Below are 21,165 nucleotides of genomic sequence, written 5' to 3'. Positions count from 1 at the left end.
ACAAAGAAAATATTAGTGGATGTTTGTATGTGACATATTTTGTCATATTTTCCTTTTGTGAGCTAATTGGAGTGTAAACGCTAAGTATTGTCTAAGACGAAGTCCTCCTCTAAGTCGAAATCGTTTATCTCTGCATCACAAACGATCACTTTGGCTTTTATTAGCCGTAATAAAGTCAAGCTTCATGTGCGCAAAAAAGCCTCCTGACCTCTGGGCCCTCTCACACTCCTTCAATTAATTTATCATATTCATATTCCATCTCACACGCGCAATGAGGATGCTACTCCACATCATGATGTATTTACCAGCCAATTATCACAGAACATTGTTAATATTAAGGCTCACTGTGTCGCAGAAATTGGATCTAATATTGAGAAGTATGTTTTGATTAGCATATTCATCTCAGTGATTACTAACCGTTAGATTACATGACGATTAAGCAGCACATTTTACCCACATGGAAGCAGTTGATATGTGAATGTGATGTTTCTTCTCTGAAAGTTGCAGCGATAATGTTGGGGTTGTTGGGTCCGGGATGGGGCATTAGTTTCAACGCTTGTTTGGTATTAAGAGAAATAAACCAAATCAGACGTTTCAGTTTTTGTAAAACACAAAAATCAGATTTTATTTTTAGGCCATACTGCCCAGCCCCAAAGTCACAAATGCCAATGGAATGTTCTATATAACAGATACATTATTATTGATATGATATAATATAATATAATATAATATAATATAATATAATATAATATAATATAATATAATATAATATAATATAATATAATATAATATAATATAATATAATATGATATGATATAATATGATATAATATAATATAATATAATGCCTCATAGTGGTCTGACTTTTTCAGGGTCCGGGTTTAAAAAATCCAAACTTATTCGAGCTTTAGCAAAGGTTGTGTTTAGTCATAAAATATGATTTACAGATATTTTGTATTTGAATTGACACTTGTAAGCGATGCAAACCATGACATGGATATGTCTCAGGATGAAATGTTTTGAGGCTGCCTGTGAGGAAAAAAAAATATTAAAGCTGTTTTTAAACTTGTGGGAATGCGTCTGAATGGAAACTGCGTAAAGTACAATTCATCATGTTTCAAGCCCTGATGGACACTTTTGATTTTACATTTGGTGAAGAAATCAGAATGTAGTCTCTAAAATAAACTGCCCAGAGTACGAAGAGTAGCCAATAATAAAGGGCTAGGAAGGGACTTTAAAGTCAATGTTGGTGCGCCCTCTTGTGGAAGAAGGCATAAAACCTTGCTATGACAATTCTGTGTCCTAAATCGGGGTGTTTCTCACATACAGTATATGTTATATATGCCGCTGTGAGCGGCATAGGGGATGACATCAGAGCGAGCACTCCGATTGGAGGCTTTGAAAGTAAATGTGATGCTCTGTTGATGCCATGACATCATCGCTGCATCACTCAGGTTGATTTTTCTTGGATTAAACAATACAATGCAAAAGAGAGACAGTCGTCTATGTGTTGTTATTGAGTCGGCAATCGGTGGAGAAGGTACAAAAGTGGCCGATTAAAGTTGCAGGTTGGGATAGGCGTTGTGACGTCACGACCCCGCCCACTATCACGTACGTTAAGTTAGTCAAAGCAGAAGAGAGGCAGACGCCCGAATGTAAACATGGTGACAGGTAGATGAGAAGAGTTCCAAAATGGTCTTCGAAAGCCTCGTGGTAGACGTCCTCAACAGGTTTCTGGGCGACTACGTGGTTAATCTTGACAGCTCGCAACTTAAACTCGGCATCTGGGGAGGTAAATTAACTCATAATGTGTGTTTGTTTTTTCTTAATTCTTTTTAGCGAGGCGGTGCCACAGTACGCGGAGCTAGCATGCTAGCGTCCGATTGACGTTAGCTTGGAGCTCCTCCGGCTGTCATGTGTCAGTTTGTTTACCCCTCTTAAATGGACCAAGTAGTCCGGCAGGGTTCAGGGAGTACTGCCGAATGATGTTACTAGACTAGATAAATCAGCGGATAGAAGTTTTCGGAGAAATGCATGGTTGTTCAACGACGATTTCCCGTGCAAAGCTAATTGCTGGCGTTACTGGGACGACTTTCGCAGGATTAAAAAGAGTCACACCCTTTCCCAGTTTGTCTGTTTGGGCAAAGAGTCGTGCACCTAAGCAAGACGCCTCAAATATAATCCTGCCGAGGCGTAATCTCCCTGAATGTCAGCGCCATGAATCGCTATGTTTCTGCTCTGGCTTCTTCTCACATTCTAAACACATGCATGTTGCGTGAGCGAGTGGCCGTTACAGTTTATCATTGGTGTTGCACAAAATAACGATTGCTCTCACCCATGACAATAACGAATCAACCACCATGTCAATATTTTGTTGTCTGATCATCTCTGAAAATGTGTCCATAAGTGAGTCATTCTGCACCTACTCCCCACTGTGACGAAACTTTGGGTCTAATCAAAATACTAATTGCCTACACCGAGTATATTAGCCAAATATTTGGCAGCTAGGCTGACCAAGATGAAAGAATGACTTTGACGTGTTGGAAGGGCAATCAGACAAATTTGCAAGTGTATTCTAGTGGTATAATAATGAAATGATAGCTTCACACGAGCGATAATACAATGGAATGTTTATGAATGTTCACTAAAAGGAAAAAACACTTGACACTTACAATATTTATCCAATAACATGACAAAAACATAAACACTAACTAATAATCATCAGACTCGTCAGAAATGCTGATTCAGTGTGATTCATTGCACTCTTATGCATGCTGCTCTGAATGTGCAACAACAAAAACAGAAACAGGTTTGGGTTTGGTTTTTCTTATAAAGTGTGCCTTAAAAATAGTTTTATTTCCCCTGTCTTTGGTTCACATATTTAACTGTAACCAATCAGAAGGATCAACATAGCAAACTATTTAGCCGAACCAATCGGAGGTCAGAATAATGCCACCGCCACTTTGCGATTTATGTGTAGCCCAGCAGAGAAGACCAAAAAGACACTGACAGTGCGCTACTTGTAAACATAATTCTTGATCCTTGACAAAATCATACCACATACATGATAATACTCCTGGTAACTTGTAAAATGCTTTACTTGAGGAAAAAGTGCATAACACAATGTCTCCTTTAATACTTTATTTTGTGTTATGATGAATTTTGTTGCATGTTTGTGTCCATCTTCTAAAGTTGATACAAAATCAACACTGGCCTTTGCCTCTCGGGGCCTATTGCGATAGGAAGTGAGTACTGATTGTCTTCAATAATGCACAAGCGTCGTAAGCAATAGTGGGCTTTAAATGTGAAAAGCCTTCTTGTTTGATAGAGAAATTGTTTCTTGGGGCCTTTTGTTATAATGGTGTAGGGCAGGTCAATATGGCCTTAAAATTAAAGTTGCTAGTCGTTTTTTGGGGGGATGTGGGGTTTGGAGGACACGTTAAATAGTTTAACAATATCGCTGAGTCTGTAAAACTGGCTGTGCTTTTGTAACCTAGCTGTTTTTGCTGCCACGTTGTTAGTGTGATCAGTTAACATTAGTGGGAGTGTGTCAGGATGATAACAATCGGTAATTAGATGTTTATATTGTTTTGACAGGTGATGTCGTGCTTCGAAATCTTGAAATTAAGGAAAATGCTTTGGTAAGTTGCGTGCCTAAAGTGCATGCGCTGGAATACATAATTTCATGCACATTTTTTTTCTTCTCACAGAGTCAGCTTGATATTCCCTTTAAAGTGAGAGCGGGACACATAGGTGAGTTTTTTTTTTGTGCTTCTTTCTCATAAAGACACACTTTTCTTTCCCCTCACTAGTTTTATGTCAATAGGGCGACTGGAACTCCAGATACCCTGGAAGAACCTTTACACCCAGTCCGTGGAGGCCACACTAGATGGCGTCTATCTGCTCATTGTCCCAACTGCAAGTATGTAAGATTTCCCATTGTGAACAATTCTATTTGTTCCAGAGTTCATAACAGTCTCTGACCAAACCGTTAGGCAGACGTTAATCGGTTTAATATAATGTGTCACAATCAATAAAACACAATAGAACCACTACACCGAAAGTGCTTGTGGGCTCAATGTGACCCACTGCATGTTTAACCAAAAAATTAACATCCCGCAATACAATTGCTTGTTTTTGGGGGGATTTTTGGATACATATTCTTGCGTCACAATTGTGTCAATATATTTAATTTATAACAGAAATATATGAAAAACATTTATTGTTTACCGTTGTCACTCCTAGCCAAGGTTTACCCAAGATCGAAGATTAACCGTAGTCAATTAAACATTATACATTCGAACAGCACAGCGTTCAATCCAAGCATATGATTTGGTCTCACGAATGTGGTAGTTTAATGCTAATCTATCATGCAAGATGTCATTGATTGGGTAATGGAAATTGGCCTTGTTATGGTAATTCAAAGCTTTTAAACTGCTATGGCAACACATAGTGTACAACAATACATATATTCTTTTTGCTTTCTGGAAGCAACGACAATTATTGGAGGTTACTGTCATTGGGGACCTTCTCTGCCTCTTCTTTGTGCTGTTAATATTGATGCATCTTTTCAAATAGAACTCAGTGCTGCCTCGTATGTGGCAGAACAACGTGGGCCCACACTGAAGGCGCACAATGCCAAATTCTTGCCTGTATGCTGTAAAAACCCATAAAAAAATTATCTTTGTAAAAATCTGCATCATAGCAAGAGCATGAACAATAACCTCAGTATAGTGGGGGTTCAATGTGTTATTACATAAATAACACAACAACAGTGGTATAGAGCTTATTGGGATCCGGCATAACGATAGTATGTTTAGACCTTGACGGGCTCTCGTCCCTCGCAGGTATCAAGTATGATGCGGAAAAGGAGGAGAAGCAGCTGCAGGAAGCACGACAGAGAGAGTTGCAAAGGATCGAGGAGACCAAGTTGAAGGCTGCTGAGCAAGGTTAGTCCTGGGTGCCCAAAAAATCACTCTGTAGCACACCCTGGAAAGCTGAGGAAAAATAAGTTATTTTGTCCAATTATTTATCGCCCTCAGCAGCTTAACACAACGATTCGGTCACTATCGCCAAAATATATTGCGCAGCCCGAACTCACATCATTACTGTGCTCAACCTTGCAACAGATTGGCAACTGCTGTAAATAATCAAATAAACGGGCCAACAACATTAAGCTTACAGCTTTAACTCCTCTTTGGTTTGCTTGACAGAGAACCCTTCGGTGAAGAAGCAGGACACTTTTGTGGAGAAGCTCGTCACTCAGATCATCAAAAATGTTCAAGTCAAGATCTCTAATATCCACATTCGCTATGAGGATGACGTGAGTATTGAAATGATTGTGTGTTTTGTAAAGAAGTACCGTGCGTAAGTAGTTCTTCCTGTGTGTTATTCATGAAATGCGTTATCCTGTTTGTTTTCCTCAGGTCACCAATCCGCTTTGCCCTTTGTCCTTCGGCGTGTCGCTTAGCAACCTCAGCCTACAGGTAGTCTCTCTCAACATCAAATTTTTTCAGGTTATATAGTTGTTAGCATTGTAATGGTACATTCAAGTGGGTATGGAAAATAAACTGAATTCAGATATTGCAGCCGTTTTCTAAAAATGTATTAGTAGTTATTGTTAATTTTTTAACCTTTCAGTAACAGGATGGCCGAGTGGTCTAAGGCGCCGCGTTCAGGACCCAGTCTCCCCAGGAGGCCTGGGTTCGAATCTCGAATTTCCCCATTGTGGGACTAATAAAGGCAATATTATTATTATTATTATTATTAATAGCAGTATTTGCTAGCAGCAGTTTGCAGTTTTTCATTTGCAATATATTTCCATTTCTTAAAAAGAAAATCATTTATGAGATTTACCATTTACGGTTTTTATTCTATTTTTATTTCGTATTTGTATTTTTTTTTATGTTTTTAAAATGTGTTCCTGTTTACACAAAAGAAAGACTCTTTTATACTTGACATTTTGTTCCCAGATTGTGCCCACTGTGCATCAACCCGCAGGATTTGTACCGAACCGTGATTTTTAGCATGCTAATTTACCCCCAATAATATAATCCCAATTTGTCCGACAGACCTGTGATGAGGACTGGAACCCGACTCTCTTGGATGAGAATGCGAGGCTTTTCTACAAGGTAGGACTATCATCGTATTATTAGTATATTCAAAAGGATGTTTTTGTTATGCTTTTCAAATTTCTTTTTGTGAGTGTCTGATGTGAATGTTAGATGTTGTTATGAGATGGTTTTATGCATTGCACTAATTACTGCTTCCTTCCTCTCAGTTGGTTCAGCTGGACAAATTGTTTGCCTACTGGAATGTCAACTCGGTGCTATTCTCCAATCACAGTCCGGATGAGGCTTTGGTTAGTCCAAAAATGTTATTTGTTTATTTTTATGCATCACACTCCGTTGATAAAGAACAAAGAAGCATCTTTGGCAGGTGAAAAATGCAATGGAGATCTCTTTCTTGGTCTTTTTATAGCTATGTCTCCAAAATAGCCTGGACGTCAAAGGCTCCCATCCTGCAGACCGTGATTTCAGTGAGTGTCCCAAAATGTTTTCAGCAACTACAGTAAAACCCTATGCCTATGTTACCCGTGTTTAAAAAAACTATCACAAAGCAGCCAAAGAAAAAGTATCTGCAATACCGTCTAAACATTTGTAGTTTTGTCTCTTATTGGCTTATCAAACACATGCAAACTTACTATAAGCACTTTTTAAATATTTCTTGCGACAATATATTTGCCACTTCCAGTTCAAGGTGACTGTAAAACTGACACATAACAAAAGAAAAGTAAATATTGTAGATTTAAATACAAATATGGTTCACCCAAACCGTATCATTTCATTTTAGGAAAATCCGGTATCTTAAGTTTAAATGCAGTAGATGGACGAACGGAAATATGTATAGACGGGAATCATATGTCTTCAAACAACTGCTACTTTAGCACACGGAGCAGCGACACATTAAAGAGCAGTGCAACACTTTATAAAATCACACCTTGCACAAGTTGTTAATTTATTTTTTAAATTTTTTTATTTATTTATTTTTTGCTGCTCCACAGTTTTCCGTCCCATCTCTGCGGGTGCAAAGCTTTGCATGAATCCCAGGTCAGACGTGGACTTCTCATCCCCAAAAGTGGACCTCTTGGTCAATCTCAGCGAGGTGGCCATTGAGCTTAACAAACCCCAGGTAGGCAGTGTCATAATCTGCGTACAGTATTTCAATGACGTCAACCTGGCTATGAAGAAGTATATCCAAAGTGTTTCCACTGCATCAGCGTTGGCAGATAGCCAATAGCTATTGGATTTTTATCCACATTTGGGAGAGGCCTAATTCCAATGAAATTCTTTTTCATCTGCTGTGATGCATATCCTAATTGTGCCATTTGAGAGCATTGGAGAAAAAAAATCACAATTGGGTCACTTGAAGCATGCAGTGGAAATCGAGAGTTACAAATGTAACTACAATTTTACAAATTCCCGAATGACCACCAGAGGTGGTGCTGAAAGCACTGAGTGCTCCCTGTGCATGCATGAAGGGAACATTAAATGCTGTCAGCAGGATGAAATAGAAGCAGCCTAAGTAATGCTTGTAATGGTCGTCTTTCTAGTACATCAGCATATTGGAGCTATTGGGCTCCGTGGATTTGATGTCACGTAACCTGCCGTACAGAAAGTACAGACCCGAGGTCTTCGTTCACAACAATGCCAACATTTGGTAAGACACTGTTCTATGATGTCGTCTTCTTCTGTCATACCCCCCACGACTGGAAAGCTTTTCATGTGACGTCTGCAGGTGGAACTATGCCATCACAAGTGTCCTCGAGGTGGACGTGAAGCCCCGTCTCCACATGTGGTCATGGCCACACATTCAGCGGCACCGCAGGCTGGTGAAGTACTACCGCGAGCTCTACAAAATCAAAATCACCAGCAAGAAACCCAGTGAGGAGATACTCACGGAACTGCAGGTAGGCCGACAATTCAGGAAAATGATGAATTGTGAAATTAAGAATATGTTTTCCGCAGCCCCACTAGTCCAAACACGGCATAGAGCCCGTGCATACGGTGACGCAACAGTGTGTGGATTTCTTTTGTGTGCATGCATAAAATCTCCCTTGGTCTTTGGTCTCTGTTCTACGTCAATAATGGTAGAGGAAAAGCTTCTTTGAAATTGTTGGAATCACTCCTGTTGGGTTATTAAAGCAGCAAGAGGAGCTTAAAGGGCCGTCAGACGGATAGACATAGTCAGACATGTTTGTTTACTTCCCTGTATTGGCACATGTATGCGACGGGAGCAGAGTTTTGGGCCGGATGCTTAACGCAACGCTACCTGTGTATAGACCCTTTGTTTTAATGGCAACAGGTTAATCGTACCTGATGACAGAAATTTAAATTTGAACTGCATTTCATTGTTCTGCCTCTCACTTAACATTACTGGCTGAGCTCATGCTTTGCCCTGTCAACAAATTTCTATCGTGTGTGTGATCTTAGGAGCCTGAGAAGACACTAGACATTTTTAACATCACACTAGCCAGACAGCAGGCGGAAGTGGAGGTAAAGTAATTTCTATTGCACCTGCATTGTATTGGATTTGTGGGCAAAGTTTGTAAATATTACATGTTTGGTTCCTCTCCTCAGGCGAGTAAGGCAGGTTTGCGCATTTACCGTCCAGGCTTGAAGATGGAGGAAGAGGAGTCTCAAGGGTGGATCAGCTGGATGTGGAACTGGGGGGCGGAGCCTGAGTCTGAAACAAAGGTGGTCAAGAGCACAGGAGGAGGTAGGGTGGAGAAAATTGTTCTTGTCCACGAAGATCCGGTTTCTGACTCTCAATGTGTTTGCACACAGGCTTTGATGAGCTGTTAACTCCTGATGAGAAATCCAGGCTCTACACCGCCATCGGTTACAGTGAGACGGCCGCTAATTCCATTTATCCAAAGGATGTGAGTCTCTTCCCACACACTCTCCATTAATCCACAAATTTCATCTTAAATCCATCCATCCATTTTCTAGAGTGCTTTTCTTCTCAGATGAGCTGGAGCCTTTCCTAGCTGACATTGAGCAGGAGGCGGGGTGCATTCTCTGTAATGTTCACCAGTCAATCACAGGGCACATATAGACAAACCACCATTCATAATGTCAACAGTTTTTAGCGTTCATTGAACCAAACGTGTATGCTAGTGGAGTGTGGGAGGATTGTGGTTGGGAGTAGTCCGTCAGTTGAAAACTGCGGCTCTTCAGCCACTCTTGCTGCTCAGCAATTTGCCAAGAACTACAACTTCACCAAACTTTTGAGCACGCTACTTACAAAAAGCTAACACCACTAGGTAACTAATCTAAAAGCTTTGCTTAACTTTTGGCTTTTGAGTTCAATGTGTGCTTCCTCGTGATCCAGCTGTCACTTGGAGATTGCAAGTGGAAAGATATTCTGTGTGAGGGCATTATCATACAAACCTGCCAGCTTGAGACATCGCGATCGGGCAAAATTCAGAATGGGTCACTAACAAACACATTTTGGAAAATACTCACAGAATACTTGTTTGTGTGATGGACCAGTCGTTACTTTCATTGCTATTTTCGCTTCTTTTCTAGTTTGAGGATTTAAAGGTGGATTTCCACATGGAAAAGCTGAGTGTCTCCATCAAAGACAGGAAGGACAAAGACGAGATCGTTAAGTTGACTGTTGGGGAGCTGATGTCCACCCTGACGCAGAGATCTGGAGCACAAGCCATCAAGTGTGTCCTATTCGTTGATACTTTTATATAGCTATTATTGAAATATGCTAATAGGAAAAAAAAATTCTCTGCAGATTCACAGCCGAGCTCAGTTTGTTAGAGGTCACAGGTCTGGCAAATAGCCGGCCCACTCCCACACTCCTGTCGTCCAAGACGGTTGGCACGGGAACAGGAAGTCCGCTGCTCAGCCTGTTTTTCCAGACAAACCCTGTGGATCAAAGTGCCAATCAGCGGCTCTATGTTGAATCGCAGCCGCTGGAAATAATCTATGATGCCGTGAGTGCAGTCCGCTCTAGGTCACTGTGCCATGTGACAAAAGTGTTAACATGTCTGGGTGTATTCTTTGTGCGTGCAGATGACAGTGAACGGCATGGCCGCGTTCTTCAGGCCTCCTGACGACCTGCAGCTGGACGAACTCACCAATGCCACACTGATGAAACTGGAGCAGTTTCGAGACCGGACAGCCACTGGTCAGTAGCATATAGGGGAATAATGTCTTGCGACTCAAATTAATGTGGCCCAGTAGAGCTGCTGAACCAATGTTCACCAACCTTGTTTTACATGACATAGATCTCACAGCACACCACCAAACAAAAATATCATTAAAAGGGATATGAAGTGAACACACATTCACACAGATGGACAATTAATACTTTTTACGTTCTTATCTTCGTCTTTTTATTTTGTTTTTTTTGTAGGGCTAATGTATGTGATCGAGACGCAGAAGGTCCTGGACCTGAAGGTGAACCTGTTGGCCTCATACGTTATCATCCCGCAAACTGGCTTCTATGACGGCACTCAGAACATCTTGTTGCTGGATCTCGGTCATCTGCAGGTGAGGAAATGTCAGCAAGGGCTTTTCTTGACAATTCATTTAAAAACGTGTGTTTGTAGATGTCTAGTCAGTCCAAAAAGCATCTGCCTCAGCTGTCAGCGGGCTCTAGTACACTCGAAGACATCATGCTGAGAGCTTACGACAACTTTGACATCCAGCTCAACAACCTGCAATTCCTTTTCAGTAAACCAGGTACATGCTATGAGCAAAATTAGTACAGTGAAATACAGTAACAATTCACCGCGTGAGATATGCTCCTGACCTACTCGCAATAGTTGAAAAGCAGCAATATAAAAGACAAGACAGTTCCCTTTTGTATGATTTTTACCACTCACAATTTCACATTTAAAATGTATGTGAACCTAAAAAAACAACAAAACAAAACAAATTGCATGCTTAAAAGTACGGAGACTGCTTCCAATATATACATATTGTGTGAGTGTACATTCATGTGCCCTTTAAGAGGCTGGGCCTGGCGGAGTTGCGCGTGGCATCGGCGAGTCTTCATGCGACTGTAGCCGTGAGCTGCCAACAGCACACTGTAAACCATTTTTCTGCCCTCCTTTATTGAGCCAAGGCGCATATTTTTCACCTGAAATAAGGATGACCTTGTCTTAATTGACTCACATATTTATTTCGTTGTCTGACTACAAAGCTAGTATTCTGTTGTATGAATAGCGACAGTTGCGTACTCGGTGTAATCGTAACTTTTGCCATCTAGATGAAGCATTTAACTGTTCGGCCTCTCACTACACCTTGCTTGATGAACAAAAATAGTTTCTTCGTGAATCAGTGAACGTCTTGCCTGATAGTCTCGCATAGAAGCTGGGAATCGCTGAAATGAACATTGTAACTGATGTGTAAAACCTTCCCCCGCTATAGATGGCAACTGGAAAAAGGCTCGAATGCAAAGGCAGTCGCCGCTCCACATCCTGGAGCCGGTGGATTTGAAAATGGAGTTTAGCAGGGCCATGGTGGTCAAAGACTCGCGCATGGCAAAGTAAGTGGCAAAATGAAAAAAAAAGACCAATTGCTAAAACTATCATTCAGTACGACTCACTACGCCTCTTTGGGAACAGGCAACTCACAAAAGCTTTGCAGTAGTTGTTTAATTTCACGCGTGATGTTCGGACAGGCGCTGCAGAGACACAACTCTTTGTAAATAAGTCTTTTTTACATAATATTTGCTTTTTTCCCCAGGTATAAGCTGTCTGGAGAGCTCCCTCTGCTCTCCCTCCGTATCTCCGACGTTAAACTTCGAAATGTTCTGGAGCTGGTGGACAGTATCCCACTGCCGCAGTCGAGTCCTGCTCCGGCAAACGCTGGCGCGCCCCCACATTCAAAGGTGTGCACACCCCTGGGTAACACGACACGGAAAATAAAGTATCACATAAAGTCGATGCGGTGCCATGTGCTATTACATATCTTCAAGACTGAAAGTCGCCACATGTAAGAAATCACAGACACTGCAATAGATACAATATTTTCCAAACATTGTGTATTTTCGTGTTTTTGTTTTTTTTTGTATTTAGTAGGTTTGCAATCTGTTTTTAAAATAATGTGGTTTTAATACATTCACGTCTGTTTTAATTATAAATATGGCAAGGGGAAAAAGTTACCCCCCCCCCCCACGTCAATCAAACATTTTCACATCTTGCGTGTGCGTCTGGAACGTACCCTCGTGATAAACGCTGCTTTACCGTATCCGCTATTCTCTCTCAGCTTTTGAAAACAAGTTTGCGGTGTGTGTTAGTTGACACTCACTTTGTAAAGCCGACACCTCTCGAGTGGAGCATTTTAGCATGGCGATTCATTATTTTTCTGTCAGAAATGGGACTTTTAGGATTGTCGGGCTTAAACACAGACGCATCATTACATTGCTACAAATGTGTCACAGTATTGTATATTGCTGTAACTTCAACGGTCTCCCTCTTAGCCCAAGCAGTTCACGCCACAGCTTTCCACGAGGAGACATCTGCATTTGGCTGACCAGCGCTCCTCTCTGCTTTTTGAATCATGTGAGACCATCAGCATTTCTTCACTCGGTGAGCCTGGACATCCTCGTTCCTATTTTTCATGCTGTGTACAAATGTGGTGCTCATGAGTTTTAGTCTCCTCAGGGTCCGAGGAAGACTTGTTCTACGACGCCCCCAGCTCTCCCATCACGGGCCAGCAGTTCTTCCCCGACAGTCCCATGCCACTGCGCTACGCCGACCTGAACAGGCGGAAGGGTTTCGCACAGGAGGAGCGTCAGAAGAACATGACCGACTTCCTCATGACATTTGAAATCAGTGAGGTAATGTTGTGACATTACACAGCCAAGTTAATCTTTTGTGAGCTATTTATTTCTCAAAATATATCGCTCTGCAAGCTCTCGTGAATTTTGTGGGATTGTGACATCACAAGCCATCTGATTTACATAATTCCCCTTCTCTGAATTTTTTATCTTATGACTTGCCAGCCAGACTGGGTGAAGATCTGTCCATTTTCAAGCTACTACTGTTTAGCATGTCAAAGCCAGCCGGGAGCGCAGTGGTTCATTTGGGATTGGACAGCATTTTTTTGAACATCTTCATGCTTTTTTTTGTTTGTTTCTAGTTCTCTGTCCAGTTGTGCCGCCTCAGGGGCAGCTGTCAGGAGGTGGCGGTGCTCCACTTGGAGGTGGAGGGTCTGGGCACTGAGCTGAAAATGCGCACCTTCGACATGACATCTAACACTTACCTCAAGGAGATCTGCCTTAGGTGTCCCGAATACACAGGTCAGTATTTTGGCCCTCAGAAGGATCAATCCCGCTGTTCCGTTTGTGTCTTTGTGCCACTTGTGAGGGTTGGGCGAAAGACGGGGTGGGGTGCATCCTAGGCCCGTTGACAGCCGAGCACAGGGCACATATTAACTAGCATTCATGCCGGGTCAAAATATTTAATATTCAGCCTGTAGATGAAAAGATTTTTACAGTTTTCATTTTCACACTTGTGTAGATTACGAAAACAAGGAAATTCAACTCATCACTACTTTGGATAACACAGAGGTTGACATGCTCACACTGGAATATATCAAAGTAAGTAATTGGCTTGTAAGATTATTTTTCAAGTCTTCTTTTTATTTTTTATTTTTAACTCTTGTTGATTTGTTTTTAGGCTGATAAAAATGGGCCTGAGTTCAAGTCCTTGCACAACAACACAGAGCAGCTAATCAAGGTAAAGTTGGATCCATGCGTACAGACATCTAACATCTTTGTTTTTCTTTAATTTGAGAGCGCCCCCACATGTTCAAGTGAAAATTGGCATGTGTGCCTCAAAAAAAAGAACAATTTAAAACTTTTGAATAGGTGAATTTGTGGTTGGCGAGCATTGAGTGTTCAGAGGGTTCATTGCGTCCCGCTAAAGGCAAAATGAGACTGACGTCGACATTGTCCTTTGATGACGTCCGATCTGTGTCGTCAGGTGACCTTCTCGTCGCTGGACGTTAATCTCCACACGGAGGCGCTCCTCAACACCATGAACTACCTCAACGGTCTGGTGCCGCAGTCCACTCAAAGTCAGGTGGTCGGACAAGTGGAGCTCCCCACCATCCCCGAGGAAGAGGAGCTGGACGAGGGCAAGAAGGAAGGGGCCGCCGTTGCCAAGAGAAAAAGTACCGTAAAGTTCAAATGTATTCTAGTTGACACGGTTAATTCAAACCAAACAACTATTTGTGCTATTTCATATTTCATTTTGCTGCGACAAGTCTTTTTCTCTCGTAACGTGTTCGTCTGCTCTCCCAGCACCGAAGAATTCCAAGGCCGCCGCCATCATCAATCTGCACCTCCGAGCCGATCTTCGCTCTCTGAAGGTTTACATTCGAGGGCCCAAAGCCATGATCTCGGAGATCAGAATCGAAGGTATCATTCATGATTTGAACATTTTGTTGTGAACTCTATTATTACAAACTCATCCCCTCAACTTCTTAGGCCTGGTTTCTGAGGTTCTAATGAGGAAGCGAGAGATGAAGGTCTTGGCGAACCTGAAGAACATCATCGTGTTTGACTGTGACAAAAACGCCTTTTATAAGAAGGTAAAAAAAGTTCATGCTCCCCTCAACCCTCATGGCTACCTCGTTTACTTTTTAATCTATTGCTGAATGTCTCTTCTCTTAGGCAGTGTCCATTGCAGACAGGGAGGTGTTTGCCTTCCAGATGATCAACCACACGGACGCAACCGAGGGTGACGCCTACCTTGACATGTCTCAGGTTGACACCTCAGTCACGTTGACTGTGGGATGCATCCAGGTTGTCTTCCTCAACAAGTTTTTGTCCTCCATACTGGTGAGAATCGCACGTATTCCTGCCACCTTTTGCTTGGGTTTCTTCCACCAGTCAAGTAATGTCCGCAGATAAACAAATGCTTTTTTTTAATGATTATTTTTTTATCATTTTATGGCCACTCGTCGTGTGACCCTGACCACCTCAGTTTTTTTCACTTATTTCTTTAATTGTATTTTATTTAGTATTTTCACTGAGGCTAAATTTTATTTCCATGAAATAAACCGGGAAATCTAAGCTCGGTTCACTCGCAAGGGAAAGAACTGGAGTTGACATTTCTTTCGCTCCACCCCTACAGGCGTTCATAAACAATTTCCAGGAAGCCAAGGAGGCTGTCGCCGAGGTGACCCAACAGGCCGCCGAAAAGGCGGCGTCCGGCGTGAAGGAGCTATCGGAGCGCAGCACCCGCGTCGCCCTCAACGTCCACTTCAAAGCGCCCGTCATCTTTGTCCCGCAGTCCTCCTCGTCCCCCAACGCCCTGGTGGCCGACTTGGGCTTCCTCGCCGTCAAGAATCACTTTGCCATGCAGCCCTCGAAGAGTCGCCGGAAGATCCCTCCTGTGGTGGACATCATGGAAGTCAAGCTCACGGACCTCAAGATGTACAGGTATGACTATGACATGTTTTTTTAAATTTTTTTATGCCATTTTGGGCGAGCCTCAACATGTGTGAATGCTTAACCATTTTTTTTCCTGTAGAGACCAGTATTCTGATGAAAATGTATGTATTTTGGGATCCCTAACATGACTCCCCAAAAGCCCAATCCGCAACAAAGATTGGAAAAAATTATCTCAGGACAGTAGCTTCACAGAGTAACTTGAAATTTAGTGGGCATGTCTATTATAACAAGACGCACAACAAGAGTCTTAAGTATCCATGCCTGGATTTGAACCAGAGGTGTATCATTTTGGTTTGACACAGCCGTTTTACGTGAATTCCAAGACTCCTACTTTGGCAAACTTTCATTAGGGAATTTGTCCACAACCTCTCGATTGGGAAACGACCTCTCTACCACTGAGCCACGTCGCCCCACATAACAGACTGAATGGCAACGTTTTTTTTCCTGTGGGCTGAGCATGGTGTCAGTTTGATGCCATGGTGCTACAAGGGCCCAGTCGTAGTAATCAATTTGTTATCTCATGCAGGACCACATTTGTTGATGGAGTGTTTCGGGGCGAAAGCAATCTGTTGCAACCAATCAGCCTGGAAGTTGAGATTCAGAGGAATCTTTCGTCCAACTGGTACCACAGCATCCCCGACATTGAGATCACTGCTCATCTTATGCCATTGAGCGTGAGTAATAGACTTTGTCGCAGGGTCTTGTGTATATTTTTCGAGCAACAGAATAATGTGGTGAGCAACACTTTGAGGGCCTGAGAAAAACTTCCCATTTTGTGGGCCAAAAGGGACGAATAGGTTCAAACACCAATGTTATAACTGACTACTTTTGTGGTGGTGTTCTTCAAGATGCTCAACTGCAGCTTCCCACTTGTCGCACTAATCCGTAAATCAGTTGTTTAATTATTTATGTAAACAAAAAGACACTCATCCATCCAGTACGTAATTCAGGATACATTTGTAAAATGAAAACATGACGACGAAAGTGAATCGGAAGCTTCCCAAAAGTCAAAATTCTTGCCATCGTACAATCTAACTTGACAGCTTTGTGAATGGGGAAATGAGCCATATCTCACCTGCAATCTAATTGTGAGTGATTTTAATTACATCTTTTTTCCTGTTTTAAATTTGTTCTTCTAGCAACTTGGTTGCATAAATTGTTAGCCTGTTCGCTGTCTTACTTCATGTGCAAGTTGAGTCAGTACATGTGAAAAAATTATTGCGACAACCAGATTGTCAATTGTCACTTATTTGACAAGGTTTTATCTTGTTAAAAGAATTTAATTTTGTTAAGGAGTACTAATCAAACTAGAGGTCACGAACAAAAGCAATACTGTGTAAATATTTGAATGGCCCAACTTAGTGCGCTCTTTGTACAAAAACACTTGGTCTTGCTGTTCTAATGCTCTGTGTCTCTTGCCAAACAGTTGAACCTCAGCCAGGATGACATGATCGTTGTCCTCAGGATTCTCAATGAAAACCTCTCAGAGAATTCTGACCCTGTCACCACCTCTGCTCCCACCCACACTGGAGACTCGACAGCTGACAAGGACATCCGCAGCTCCGGAAACACAGAGAGAGGCAACAGTAAGTCTTCAGAGGTTGGCCCCAGTCCAGAAAGTTCCAGAAAAATCGTCACCATTCTGTTATTTTAGGCAACACGGTGGTGACGGCAGCTGTAGTGGAGACTCAGAAGAGCGTCAAACTGAAGACAACCATAAAAGCAGACTTCAAAATTGACTCCATGGCTTTGGTCCTTTTTAAGCCCAATGTGAATGAGGTAATAAATTACAAGTTTTAACACAGACACAGTGAGGCAAGTATTTGGACATTGACAGACTGTGTACACCTCCTCAATCAAGTTGAAATCTAACGAATTAAGCGTGGACAATCAGTTTCATTGGAAGATTTGGAGGTGAAGCGGTACAGATAAGGGATGGACGGATGGAAGATTTGGGGTGTTGCGACTCGACAAGCAACTTCTGCTTCAGGAAGTGAAGCTTAGAGTTTGAGGAAAGATGAGAAGTCCCTAAAGGCAATAAAAGCGTTATTTCGCTTGTAGAGGCAAAACTTGACTTTTACGCTGCACTTCATGCACTTTTTAATAAGTGGGATGCAGATATTACCATTTATTTTACTGTTATGTAGATTGCACTACTCTTATTTTATTTACACTATTGTATTATTTTGGTTCTGTTCTTTTCCCATGTTAATGTACTAGTTGTTAATATGTTAATGGGCATTTGTTAATTCTCATTCCAAAACCCAAATTCTTCAATTTTTCACATTGTTTCCTCATCTATTGCATAGCAGAGGGCTCGTATGAGGACCCTTCAAAAAAAAAAAAAGAAAAAAGAAGACTCCGTCGCTGTCCAAAAAGTGCTGGGAAAGTGCATGAAATATATGACCATTACTTTACATACAGTAAAGAATAAAATGCTAAAGAGCTTAATTGATTAAATGAATTGGCGTACTCTGTTTGCTCATACTGCATTCATGTTCCTCAGCTTCTCCCCTTGGAGCCACATGATGATGAGCTGAAACTGGGCGAGTTCACCTTGGGCACCATCTCCACCTCTTTATCCATGTACTCGGACAACTCCATGAAGGCCGCCGTCCGACTTTCTACCTGCCTCCTCGATGACAAGAGGCCGAATAGCAAGACGGTCAGCCCAAGGTACCAGAGATACACTTGTGTCAGTACGAGTGGTGGGAAATGACCAAGTACAAATACTTTATCGTGCTTATCTCATTCATTGCTGAGGCTGTTTACTACCACCTACAAATATTTCTGTTCTTTTTTAATGGGTAAATGTTGAGAAGAGCGTCACCAATGCATTGTCCCATTTCAGGATGATGGCCATGCGTCCCGGAACGGAAAAGAACATGATGGTGGAGGTCAACTATCGGAATAGCCACGAAGGCACCACCTTAGACACGGTGGTACAGGACGTGTACCTGTGTGCCAGCATGGAGTTCCTCCTCACCGTGGCGGACATTTTCCTTAATGCTACCAAGGAAGGCTTTGCTGTAACCCCGCAAGCCAAGAACAATCCAGCACCGGTAGATAAAAACAACAGCCCTGCCCAGCCAGAGGAATCGAGTGAGTGAGTGGGCTGGAGACAAAGCCCAGAATTATGGACACCTTCCTTTTAATGCATTTGTAATAGTTTAAACCGTAAATATGCTGTTTACAGTGATCCTAAAATTGTTTATAATAACACCGCTGCTCTCTGGCGCCTGAAATAGCCGAATGTCTGAAATAATGACATGTCATGCTTGATATTTTCATCTCAGTTCCCGCCCCTGTTGAGGTGTCAAAGTCAGAGATGAACGTCGTCGTGAGAAACCCCGAGATCGTGTTCGTGGCCGACCTGACGCGTGCTGAGGCGCCTGCCCTGGTGATGACCACGCAGTGCAAGCTAGTCATGAAAAGTGACGCAGAGAGCTCAAAGATGACGGCCGTAATCCAAGACCTCAAGGTTTTTGACGTTGTTTGTGTACCGCGCCGGAGTGTTTTTTTTTTTTTTTACAGCATTTCTGTGTCCATTTCAGGTGGTGGCGTGTCCGTTCTTAAGAGAGAAGAGGCTACACAACGTGACCACAGTTCTGCAGCCATGCCAGGTGTTCATTCAGAGTTCTGAGTCCTCGACGTCGCCGCAAGCTATGGAGATCTCTATTAATTCTCTCTCGCTCAAGGTTGGTGCTGAATGCTTGCTTGGTGTGTACATGAATTTGGATGTGTTGCTACTGTACGGAGGTCCCACTTGTAAAATTCCATGCCATAAATCTAGTCTGTAAAACATGAGATGCACATTGCAGCTCAGCCTCTGGTTAGTAAACATTGTGGTTAGCGATGTGCTTATGCCAATACACACTAAATTTTAAATTGTAAAGGTGTGAATTATTATAAATGCAAATTTTTCTGTAAGTGCTATAACTCCAGCTCAGCCACAATCCTAATGAGGTCAAGCGTAATCATAAGTGGATGGATGTATATTCCCGAATATTGAACTTGATGGGATTTTATACCATCTAAAACTTTATCCAGGTTTCGCCCATTATAATCAAGACGGTCATCACCATCCAGTCGGCCCTGACGCCCACCCCGGAGACCAAAGAGGAGCTTGAAAGTCCCGTCCCTGTGAATATGTGGGAGAAACGGGACTGGAAGGATCTCAAATTGTGGTTCTTGGAGGAGCAGGGGGAAGCAAACACAAAAGCAGCGGCTCCGCTGATTCCCCACGGGGAGTCACTTAAGGTATATACCTCTGTTATAGTTTGACTGAAAGAATGATTCCAATTATTTTATAGGCTGCACATCCTTCTTTAACAGATGGACATCAAATCAATCTGTGTAACGTTGGAGGCTGGCGTGGGGCACCGCACCGTGCCCATGCTTCTGGCAAAGTCCTCCTTCCAGGGGGATGTCAAAAACTGGTCCACGCTCATCAATTTGAGGAGTGAGCTGAATTTAGAGGTAAGGCATGACTGACGCAGGCTTATTGTATTTTGCCCATGTGTCCACTGCGTGGCCCACAACCATGTAGTCGCACACTAAACATGTTCCATTTGCTGGTTTGGTGATAAAGTGCTGACTCTTTGAGTGCAAATACAATTTTTTTTGGGGGGGGGCTTATTTTTTTAACAGAATTGGAGCTCAACAAAACATCATTTTTATTAGGTTTGATTCATTTTATTGAACATTAATTATAACATATCATCCGTGTGTTGCTCGTGTGCCTTCCTGACATACACTAAGACAATCTACAATATACTTGTGTGGGATTTCTTCGCACATGCCAAAAAGTCGTGTCAGTGTGAGCAAATGCTGTCACACTAGTGTTCTCTGCTTCTCGCCCAAATCCAGACAGCCTAAATAGGCTTCAGACCTGCCACCTGTGTGAGGGATAGATGCTATAGAAAAGGGACGTAATGATTGAGCCATTTCACATGTTCATTCTAATGTTTAGGTTCATTACTACAACGAAGTGGTGGGAGTGTGGGAGCCGCTGCTGGAGCCATTGGAGGATGAGACGAGAGATGGATTCCGACCCTGGAGACTGGAATTTAAGGTAGTCATGCACACGCATGTCGCCAAAAGATGTATGCGGTCATACTTGTTACATTACCGACTGATGAGTTGATAAAATGAATTATCAAAAAAAAAAAAAAAAAGGGTATGTGGATTTTTTTGGTTACTTTTCTATCCATTCCACTACAAGTTATAAGAAAAGCAGCAAACATGTAATCTGAAAAAAAAAATAATCTGAACAAATAACAAAATCACATGCATCATTTACTAATCACCAATAATGATTTGAGGCACAAGAATCCCAGATAAAGAATTTTGATCAATTATGATAGTATTCTAATTTCAAACATGATTACCTGGCTAATGATTACTTTTACTTGAAAGCTTTTATTTTTAATCAAACCACCCTGACTGATTGTTCCTAACTTGTACAACCAGATGAAAACAAAACCATTGAAGAACATCGAATGGGCAGATGAGGTGGATTACAATGTCCCAGACTACAAGACTGTCATTATGATCAACAGCAAGGACCAGCTCAACATCACCCTCTCCAAATGTGGACTTGCCATGCTGAGTAATCTGGGCATGGTGAGAACAGAAAAATATCCAACAAAATGCTCCTTCCTTAACCACATTTGTTTCG

General features: G+C 42.1%; 1 protein-coding gene across 4 annotated transcripts in view; it reads left to right on the top strand.

Annotated features, from left to right (window-relative positions):
• Nucleotides 1-1,647: 1,647 nt before the first annotated feature.
• Nucleotides 1,648-21,165, top strand: part of vps13a (vacuolar protein sorting 13 homolog A) — a 33,962-nt gene continuing 14,444 nt past the window's right edge. For 3 of the 4 annotated variants that reach the window (XM_088291698.1, XM_088291679.1, XM_088291707.1), the window contains exons 1-44: nt 1,648-1,791; nt 3,597-3,640; nt 3,710-3,752; nt 3,826-3,921; nt 4,847-4,948; nt 5,213-5,322; nt 5,426-5,485; nt 6,071-6,130; nt 6,280-6,360; nt 6,480-6,537; nt 7,063-7,190; nt 7,612-7,718; nt 7,797-7,968; nt 8,492-8,554; nt 8,639-8,777; nt 8,846-8,940; nt 9,590-9,732; nt 9,807-10,008; nt 10,088-10,202; nt 10,431-10,567; nt 10,627-10,759; nt 11,450-11,567; nt 11,768-11,912; nt 12,504-12,612; nt 12,688-12,863; nt 13,166-13,325; nt 13,546-13,625; nt 13,705-13,764; nt 14,011-14,200; nt 14,331-14,447; nt 14,517-14,620; nt 14,703-14,870; nt 15,166-15,473; nt 16,012-16,159; nt 16,912-17,071; nt 17,140-17,264; nt 17,992-18,161; nt 18,337-18,587; nt 18,782-18,966; nt 19,040-19,183; nt 19,536-19,745; nt 19,821-19,964; nt 20,458-20,559; nt 20,958-21,110. In XM_088291698.1, coding sequence (XP_088147824.1) covers nt 1,692-1,791; nt 3,597-3,640; nt 3,710-3,752; nt 3,826-3,921; nt 4,847-4,948; nt 5,213-5,322; nt 5,426-5,485; nt 6,071-6,130; nt 6,280-6,360; nt 6,480-6,537; nt 7,063-7,190; nt 7,612-7,718; nt 7,797-7,968; nt 8,492-8,554; nt 8,639-8,777; nt 8,846-8,940; nt 9,590-9,732; nt 9,807-10,008; nt 10,088-10,202; nt 10,431-10,567; nt 10,627-10,759; nt 11,450-11,567; nt 11,768-11,912; nt 12,504-12,612; nt 12,688-12,863; nt 13,166-13,325; nt 13,546-13,625; nt 13,705-13,764; nt 14,011-14,200; nt 14,331-14,447; nt 14,517-14,620; nt 14,703-14,870; nt 15,166-15,473; nt 16,012-16,159; nt 16,912-17,071; nt 17,140-17,264; nt 17,992-18,161; nt 18,337-18,587; nt 18,782-18,966; nt 19,040-19,183; nt 19,536-19,745; nt 19,821-19,964; nt 20,458-20,559; nt 20,958-21,110 — 5,715 coding nt within the window. In that variant the 5' untranslated portion in view covers nt 1,648-1,691. The remainder of the gene's footprint in view (nt 1,792-3,596; nt 3,641-3,709; nt 3,753-3,825; nt 3,922-4,846; nt 4,949-5,212; nt 5,323-5,425; nt 5,486-6,070; nt 6,131-6,279; nt 6,361-6,479; nt 6,538-7,062; nt 7,191-7,611; nt 7,719-7,796; nt 7,969-8,491; nt 8,555-8,638; nt 8,778-8,845; nt 8,941-9,589; nt 9,733-9,806; nt 10,009-10,087; nt 10,203-10,430; nt 10,568-10,626; nt 10,760-11,449; nt 11,568-11,767; nt 11,913-12,503; nt 12,613-12,687; nt 12,864-13,165; nt 13,326-13,545; nt 13,626-13,704; nt 13,765-14,010; nt 14,201-14,330; nt 14,448-14,516; nt 14,621-14,702; nt 14,871-15,165; nt 15,474-16,011; nt 16,160-16,911; nt 17,072-17,139; nt 17,265-17,991; nt 18,162-18,336; nt 18,588-18,781; nt 18,967-19,039; nt 19,184-19,535; nt 19,746-19,820; nt 19,965-20,457; nt 20,560-20,957; nt 21,111-21,165) is intronic. The other variant, XM_088291689.1, reaches the window with a different exon arrangement.

The sequence above is a fragment of the Idiotropiscis lumnitzeri genome, chromosome 1 (genome assembly GCF_059441095.1).
Source record: "Idiotropiscis lumnitzeri isolate Australia: NSW breed Sydney's pygmy pipehorse chromosome 1, RoL_Ilum_1.0, whole genome shotgun sequence".
In the NCBI taxonomy this organism is placed as follows: domain Eukaryota; kingdom Metazoa; phylum Chordata; class Actinopteri; order Syngnathiformes; family Syngnathidae; genus Idiotropiscis; species Idiotropiscis lumnitzeri.
Note: the sequence above shows the minus strand (reverse complement) of the source record. Positions and strands in the feature narration are given on the sequence as shown.